Raw genomic sequence first — 9,409 nt, 5'->3', positions numbered from 1 at the left:
ACCATACACTCACGGCTGGCTTCATGCATTGCTAAGATTTCGGCATGATTAGATGATGTGGCTGCAATGGTTTGCTTCATAGAACGCCATGAAATAGCTGTACCACCGTGTGTGAACACATAGCCGGTTTGAGACCTAGCATTGTGCGGATCCGATAGATAACCTGCATCAGCAAAACCAACTAAACCTTCTTTGTTATAGTTAGTATAACATAAACTCAAATCAAGCGTTCCTTGTAGGTAACGCAACACATGTTTGATACCATTCCAGTGCCTTTGGGTTGGAAAAGAGCTAAATCTTGCTAGGAGGTTTACGGCAAAACATATGTCTGGTCTAGTGTGGCTAGCCAAGAACATTAACGCTCCTATTTTACTGAGGTATGGCACTTCTGGTCCGAGAATTTCTTCATCGTCCTTCTTTGGACCAAATGGATCTTTATCTAAATCAAGGCTCCTCACAACCATCAGGCTATTCAATGGGTGAGCTTGGTCCATATTAAATCCCTTGAGTACCTTTTCTGTATATGCCATTTGATGCACAAGGATTCCATCATTTATGTACTCAAGCTGCAATCCTAAACAGAATTTTGTCTTGCATAGGTCTTTCATCTTGTATTTTTTCTTTAGATATTTGACTGTTTGGGCGATTTCCCCAGAGGTTCCTAGGATGTTTAAATCATCCACATATACTGCTATTATGAAAAACCCTTTGTTTGCAAACTTCTTTATAAATATACATGGACTGATGGGGTCATTCTTATAGCCCTCTTTGGCTAGGTACTCACTTAGTCTATTTTACCACATTCACCCACTTTGTTTCAGTCCATAAAGTGATTTGTTTAGCCTTATGCAGTATTGTTCTCGAGAACCTCTCTTATCTTTGAGCTCAATACCCTCTGGTAATCTCATGTATATTTCATTATCCAGTAGACCATATAAGTATGTGGTTACAACATCCATTAACCGCAAATCCAGTTTTTCTCTTATAGCCAGACTTATTAGAAATCTAAAAGTCGTTGCATCCATCACAGGGGAGTATGTCTCCTCATAGTCTATTTCGGGTCTTTGAGAGAATCCTTGTGCTACAAGCCGTGCTTTATATCTCACGATTTCATTATTCTCATTTCTCTTTCTTACAAAGACCCACTTATGTCCAACTGGTTTTATATCGAATGGTGTCCTTAAGATCGGACCAAACACATTCCTTTTCTTTAATGAACTTAATTCCACGTCGATAGCTTCTTTCCATTTTAACCATTCTGGTCTTTGAGTGCACTCTAAAATGGACGTGGATTCATGATCCTCATTTATTTCAAGTGCTACCTTGTATGCAAATATTTCATCGATGTCGACATCTTTTCTGTTCCATTGTATTCCAGACATGATATAATTGATTGAGATCTCATTATTATCAATACCTTCCGGACATTGAGGTTCAGCGTCCCAAACCTCATTCGGTACCTTAGGATTTGCCGCGGCCATGTCTATTATCTCTTTAACCTCGGTTTCATTTGCACCTTTCTTAGATTTCCGAGGGTTCTTATCTTTGGAACCTATTGGTCTACCTCTTTTCAAACGGGTCTTAGACGTTGTAGCAACTTGATTATTGTGTTCCTTTTGAACATCAATACGTACTGGTGCATTACAAGCTGGTATGTACGATTTTGTTACTCTCTTAGGGTCAGCAAAGGAATCTGGCAATTGTATAGCTAGCTTTTGCAAATGTATAATCTTTAGGACCTCTGCATCACAGACTAGAGTCCGAGGATATTGCCAATTTAAGGATGTTTGATTCCATGAAATATCTTTGACCAGCTTGCTTGTCTCTCCACCTAATTTGGGAAAGTCGGTTTCATCAAACTGACAGTCCGCGTATCTGGCTTTAGATAAATCACCTGTAGTTGGCTCAAGATACTTAATAATGGTGGGAGAATCATATCCAACATATATTCCCATCCTCCTTTGTGGTCCCATCTTAGTTCTCTGTGGTGGAGCAATCGGTACATAAACGGCACACCCGAATGTTTTGAGATGGGATATGTCTGGCTCATGGCCCGTTAATAACTGGGATGGTGAATACTTATGTTCACTAGATGGTCTGATGCCTATAAGCTCTGCTGCATGTAATACTGCGTGTCCCCAAGCCGACACAGGAAGCTGCGACCTCATTAGTAATGGTCGAGCAATCAATTGGATCAGTTTAATGAAGGATTCAGCTAATCCATTTTGTGTATGGACATGTGCCACAAGATGGTCCACACTCACCCCCATGGACATACAATATTCATTAAACGCTTGGGATGTAAATTCACCAGCATTATCTAGACGTATAGTCTTAAGTGGAAAATCTGGAAAATGGGCTCTTAGCCGTATAATCTGGGCCAGCAATCTAGCAAACGCAAGGTTTCTAGTTGACAATAGACAAACATGCGACCATCTGGTCGATGCGTCGATTAGAACCATAAAGTATCTAAACGTCCCACATGGTGGGTGTATTGGTCCACATATATCTCCTTGTATTCTTTCCAGAAAATTTAAAGTCTCTTTAGTGACTTTCACTGGTGATGGCCTCACAATGAGTTTTCCTTGTGCACATGCTACACATGTGAGATTTTTAGGAATAACTCTTCTCTCTCTTAGAGTGTGCCCTTTAGAGTTTATTATTAGCTTACGCATCATGTTAGAACCCGGATGGCCAAGCCGGTCATGCCATAAAGTGAATTGTTCTTTGAACATTTTATTCATTGCCAAATTAGCCTCTATCATATTAATCTTAGCATGGTATAAACCAGTGGCTAGTGCGGGTATAGTCTCTAGGATTTTCTTAGATCCTTGGGTGATTTCAGTAATTTGTAAGAACACTTGGTTTCCTTCACCCTTAGTTTCAACATGTAGACCATTCAAACGAATGTCTCTAAAGCTCAATAAGTTTCTCTTAGAGCTGGGTGAATATAAGGCATTACTTATTTCAAGATGTGTGTCATTAGGCAAAAGTATGTGTGTTTGGCCGTAGCCTTCAATTAAACTTGCTATACCCGCAATTGTACTAATATTGTCATTTTTCATTATGAGATTAATGAAATATCTCTTATCCTTCAAAATCGTGTGGCTGGATCCACTATTTACCACAAGTATGCCCTCAACCATTTCTAAAATGGACAAGAATTTATGTTTTAACATAAACAAATAATTTTATAATGAAGGAAATAAAATTATTGAATTTAAACCAAAAAAATATAATCCAATGTCATAATTAAATAAAATTCAAATCATAAAACATAAATTAAACCAAGACAATTTTTTTTTAATTATCCTCTCCTAGACAATCCGAAGTTTCATAGTCCAATAGATCATCATTCTCATGGTCGAAATCTCCTTCACCATCGAGATGGACCATATTGGCTTTTGGATTTTTCTTCAAACTCTCTTGATAAAGATCAATGAGATACTTAGATGATCTGCACGTCTTAGCCCAATGATTCCCCATACCACATTGGTTACAAACCGATTTAGGCTTATGTTGCGGTTTGTGAATTCCGCGGCCTCTACCACGGCCACGACCGAAGTCGGACCGGTTCCCACAGCCGTAACCATCGTAGTAGTTCCCTTGGTAATTACCACGACCACCACGTCCTTTACCATCACGGCCAAGACCATGGTACTTGCTCTTATGGACATAGTTAGTCTCTTTGGGCCCGGTGGGTTCTTTGGGCTCTTTCTTGGTCAAATCGGCTTTGTGTGCTTCAGGTAATGGGGCTGAACCAGGAGGTCTCATTGCACTGTTCATGAGTAGCAACTCATTGTTTTGCTCAGCAAGCAGCAAACAAGAGATAAGATCTGCATAAGTTTTGAAACCCTTTTCACGATACTGTTGTTGAAGCAGTATATTGTTGGTGTGAAAGGTTGAGAATGTCTTCTCTAGCAGATCTTCCTCAGTGATCTCCTTACCACATAACTTAAGGATTGAGACTATCTTAAATAGCTCTGAGTTATACTCATCCACGGATTTGAAGTCCTGGATCCTTAAGTTTTTCCAATCGAATTGAGCTTTTGGTAGGAGCACCGTCTTTTGGTGTCCATATCTATTTTTCAACTCTGTCCAAAGCTCAAGAGGATTCTCTATTGTAAGGTATTGATCCTTGAGGTTTTCAGCAAGATGGTGGCGGATTAACAAAATCGCCTTATACCTACTCTTTTCAGTGCAATCGTTACCATCCTCAATGCATTCGCATAGGTCCTTTGATTTCAAATTTATCTTGGTGTCCAAAGCCCATTTGAGGTAGTTGTCTCCGGACGCGTTAAGTGCAGCATAGTTGAGATTGTTGATCTTTGCCATTCTACAAAATAGAAACATGCATACGATTAGTACCATGCGGTATACATGAGACCGAAACATGTAATCGTTCTATCTTTGGGCTATGCGGTATATATGAGACCGAACCATGCCGAATATTATGCTCTTGGGTCATGTGGTTTTCAAAACCGAACCATGCCGATTTATAGTCTAGGCCATGCGGTAAAAACCGGACCATGGATTTATTTTCTTTTGGGCTATGCGGTATATATGAGACCGAAACATGCCGATTATATTATTGGATAGTGTCTTGTTTATTTATGTAATTTCGTGGCCTATTATGTGCATGAGAACAATCCTACATAAATATAAAATCTAGCATGCAAGAATTTCCTTTTCCTATACAAGTTTTTCCTTTTTCTAGTTTTAGGGTTAGGACAAAGGTTTAAGAAATAATTTCTAGTCTTTTAGGATATTGTCTAATATATTTAAATTTCTTAAATATACTAGATAATGACCAACAAATTAAATTAGAAATTTTCCTAATCGATTTTAGGGTTCTATGTGAAACATATAATTAATCCGATTTTAATGTCTTAGATTTTAGGGTTTTAATTTTACTAAACCAATACTCATAATCAGATTTGAACCTAGATCAAACAGTTTAATATTTTCAAATTTTAGGTTTTAGATCTAGGTATTCATGCCATCGATTTTAAACAAACAATCAAACTGTATTTTAAATATGGCATAATAGATTTAATTGCAAACAATCTAAAACAACCCTATAACAATCCGATTTTAAGTTTTAGGGTTATAGGGTTTTGGTTTGTTGATTGTGTAATTGCAAGTTTTAATGTCCCATTAGATTTAGGAGAACATGTTCGATTTATATGTTCTAAGGGGGTTTAGATTTATTTACCTTCCACCGTTTGGAGGTTGACTGGATATGAACCGGGAGCTAAAGACCTCGGTTTTACACTTAGCTTGATCACGAACCTCAGCTTAGATAGGAGGAAGAACCGATCACGAACACAGCTGCTTCACGAACAAGAACAGATCTCCGAACAGTACTCACCCCGGACGAGAACTGATCGCCGAACACGGACGGACTCGGACGGATTACGGACAGGAACCGATTGCCGAGTATGGACAAAGAAGGGACTTTGTGTGCGGCGGCGGCTTAGGGTTTTAAGGTTTTTCTCAGTTGGAGGTTAGGGCAAACTCGTGCTGATAACGTGTTGTAAACTAGAGAAACTCGAAAGAGGTTTTCTCTTGTCTTATTATTATTATCCCAATCGAATGTTACATATATATAGTCAAGGGCAAAGCCCAATTACATTAGGAAGTCTAAACCGACCTAGACTAATGGTGGTGGCCGATGGGCCTTACTGTCTTGGACGTACATGGGCCGAATACGGGCCGAGTGTGGATCGGTTATGGTAATCCACCATCCGTGTTTTACAACACTACCATATATATCAGATAATTAAAGAGACCGAAAAAAAGATTCAAGAACCATCCTGTGAAGAGAAGTATGAGCGCAGTCTCAATAGTCAATACCAATTGACAACTTTTGTTTTCCAACGAAAACTAGATTTTAACATTTTTTAACTTTATTTGTTTCTCTTTTTGTGTTTAATATTGTATATTTATATTTTGAATATTAATTCTAGGATTGCACCCGTATTTCACACAAGATGATTTGTTTTTTATAGTAGTAATTAAATCAGCTTAAAAATAGATATATTTATTATTTTAATATTGATTATACGCCGTCAAAATTTCTTTTTTATAGTTTAAAGGTTAGATTTTTACAGCTTTTTCAGTATTAAATTACTGTTTTTAGATTCAACCCGTTATACATATACAATAAAATATGAATATATTTACAGGAAAAAAATTCTAAAGTATCATATAAATTACATGATTGTCATGCTGACATATTACTCTACTAAATCATTACAAAGTACATAGAACATTTAATAGCCACTTTGGAATCAATTAAACAATCATCATTCAACAAAAACGATGAACAACAGTTAGCAAAACAAAAAAACATGAGCAACTCCACCAAACTCATCTCTGTCTTCTCTCTTCCTACTATATATTTTCCTCCTCTATGGTCTCAACATCGGCCCCTTTAATCTACTCCCAATCGTTTGAAAAGATATACAAATGGATCAAAGCAAAAACCTAGGGTGTACCAAAAACTGAAAAGCTTGATAAGTCAAGAGGATAGTATATATTCAATAATAAATGTAAAGAGGATACTTCGAAATGTGAGCAGTTCACCTTGAGCTAAACTCAGAACTGGTTTCTTTCTCAACATGTATTTGTGACATAACTACATGAAGTCAAAAACAAATTAGTGTAGATATGAAATAAATCAAACAAAAAAATTTAGATTATTCACTAACCGGAAGGTTGCATGTTCACGTATCGTGAAACCAATTTTTTATTCTCAAATAAATGGATTTTAAACCACCTAAGATAAGAAAAGAATATATATTAGAGATGAAATAAAGAAAGCATAAACATTTTGTACCAATAAACTAATAAAGGAATAAGTGTGCATGTGTTTATAGCCAACACACCAAATCAAGTGTCTCAACTGGGAAGATTACTTCGCTAGTTGAAATACGAAGTTGTATATGAATTGATGCATTTTTGTATTGTTATTGAGACGTTATTTATATAGTTTTTTGAAGATGGTAAAATTAGATGTGATATGAGATCGAGAAAATATTGGTGAGCAAGAAAAAAAACTAAAATATATATGACAATTTTGAATTAATGCAAAAGATTTATGATTAAGACAACAACTATTTCACTAAGTTGTTTCATATGTGTATAGTAATTAATTTCCATTTTCTATACTACTAGATTAGGACCCGCACAATGTGCAGGTTTTAAAATTATTTAATAATTTTTTTTTTAAATATAGAAATAATATGTTGTAAGTGAAATATATTTTCCGGAAATATAAAGATAAATATTTTTATTTAGAAAGAAGTTTTATCTATTTTTACTTTAATAGATAAATTATTATTTCAATTCTTACAATAAACTAAAGCTAAATTATCGACCACCAAAATGTTTTTTAAACATTATCCATTACGAATATTATTATTGTCAAATTTCAAAAACAATCAACAACTTATTCACAAATTTTTTTACATGCAATTAACCCGTCAAAGTGTCATCTTATTAGCATCTACGTATAATTTTACTCTATGTTTTACCACTAATAATGTGTTCTTATGCGCTCAAATATGTTATTGTTAAAATACACTCTTTATCACTATCTATAAAATGTATATGTGAACAAATTAAACTAATTTTTGTCTCTTTACTTTCATTTTGACGTAGTTTCTTTTCACCACTAAAATTTGTAGTGACAGTTTGTTTAACCTCTAAAACTGTTTATTGAAAAAATATTTTGGATGAAAAACCGAGGAAAATATATCTATACGAGTGCAATGAGTTTATGACCAACCCAATAAATTTTGAGAAATTAAAAGACAGTTAAAAAAATAAAAAATTATACACGATGATATAGGAGTCTGTTACTTAATATACATCTATATTAATAATAGTGTCGTGCTCACACTTATGGAGGCCTAGGGCAAATTGTTTTTTTTTGACTTTTGTATATTTATTAGTAAATTATTTTAATGTTAAACAAAAATGAAATGTTAATAACAAAACCAATAATATGAAAATAAAACTAAAATCATCTTTTTAACTCACAATGTTTTATAGTAATTATCCACATCTACTACTTTTAGTTATTCTTTGTTTAGATACTTTTTTTTTACTTATGTTGTTATATATTAGTAAGGAATTTATTTTCAAGATAAGAAAATCTCAATAAAACTTAAAGTATTTTAAAATATACAATTTCTAATGAAAAGTTTCCATTATTAAAAGGATAAAACACAATATATTAAGTTAACTAAATATAAGCTTAAATACTTTTTATATAAAATGTGGCCTAAAATTTTAGTATTTTTTTGGTGGCTTTGGGCATTTGCCCTTTTTGCCCAAGGGTAAGCACGGCTTAATAAGACATATGCTCTATTTCGTTATGGTGATAGGTAAATATTTCTTTTTTGCTTTTATATTAGTTTTTTTTGTTTGGTAAATATTTTTTAACTTTTTTTTCTAGCGATTAACTTAACATGTGTCAAAATCTAAGATTGTTAATTTAACACATGTCGCGATCGTGTTAATCAGTAGTCTGGACACGTGTCAAGATCTCGTTAATGAGTAATTTTGACATCAAGCTTTATATAATAAGATATCGAGTTAATGTATAATAAGAATAGGAAATGTAGATTTGATTTCAGTTTTTTATTAATTAGTTTCCATTGGCTATATTGTCTAGAGTTTATTAGTTTCTGTTTGCTATATTCAAATGATTGTGGAAATAATCTTTATTAGGAAATAATCTTTATTAGGTATGTAAATATCACACTAAGGTCTAAAGTTGTAAATAAAAAAAATAAATAACCATAGCTAAAAGGATATAACACAAAATATACTTAAAAAATGTATATATAGATATTTAATTTCATTTGTACTTTAATTAATTTGTCCACCAAATTCTATTGAATAATAATTTTAATTTTTTTATTAACGAAATCTGGACTAAAAATAGTACTATAAATTTGCTGAACAGTCCCCGGACGTACCAGTGTACACCAAGGTGGTACGACCTTTAACGCTAGTACAAAATAATTTGAATCCACGTCCTTCGTTTCCTAGTGTATCTCTGTACATTAAATATTTAAATGTCATCATAATGGCAAGACAAATTTTTATACTAATACATATTATTATCAAGGGTAAGCCAGCTTGTTCATAACTTCATACGTGCACAAATGATTTCACCTACGGTCTGAAACTATATAAACCCACTTGATATATTTGAGTCATATTATACAAACTATATGTGTCACCTACGGTCTGAAAATATATTTAACTAAACAAATATTTGGTTAATTTATACACAGTTATCTGATGTTAAAAGTACGGGGTTTTTTTAACTTTTTGTGTTTAATGTATGATTTCGCATAAAGCAAAAATTTAGCTATCAAATTTGATATATTTT

General features: G+C 34.0%; 1 protein-coding gene across 1 annotated transcript; it reads right to left on the bottom strand.

Moving 5' to 3' along the window:
• Positions 1 to 3,303: 3,303 nt before the first annotated feature.
• LOC147942243 (uncharacterized) lies at positions 3,304 to 4,335 on the bottom strand. The gene has a single exon (XM_087453326.1). It carries the CDS (start codon positions 4,333 to 4,335, stop codon positions 3,304 to 3,306), a length of 1,032 nt encoding a protein of 343 aa, XP_087309452.1.
• Positions 4,336 to 9,409: the final 5,074 nt, after the last annotated feature.

This window comes from Camelina sativa, chromosome 6 (assembly GCF_030686135.1).
Source record: "Camelina sativa cultivar CO46 ecotype springtype chromosome 6, ASM3068613v1".
NCBI lineage: Eukaryota > Viridiplantae > Streptophyta > Magnoliopsida > Brassicales > Brassicaceae > Camelina > Camelina sativa.
Note: the sequence above shows the minus strand (reverse complement) of the source record. Positions and strands in the feature narration are given on the sequence as shown.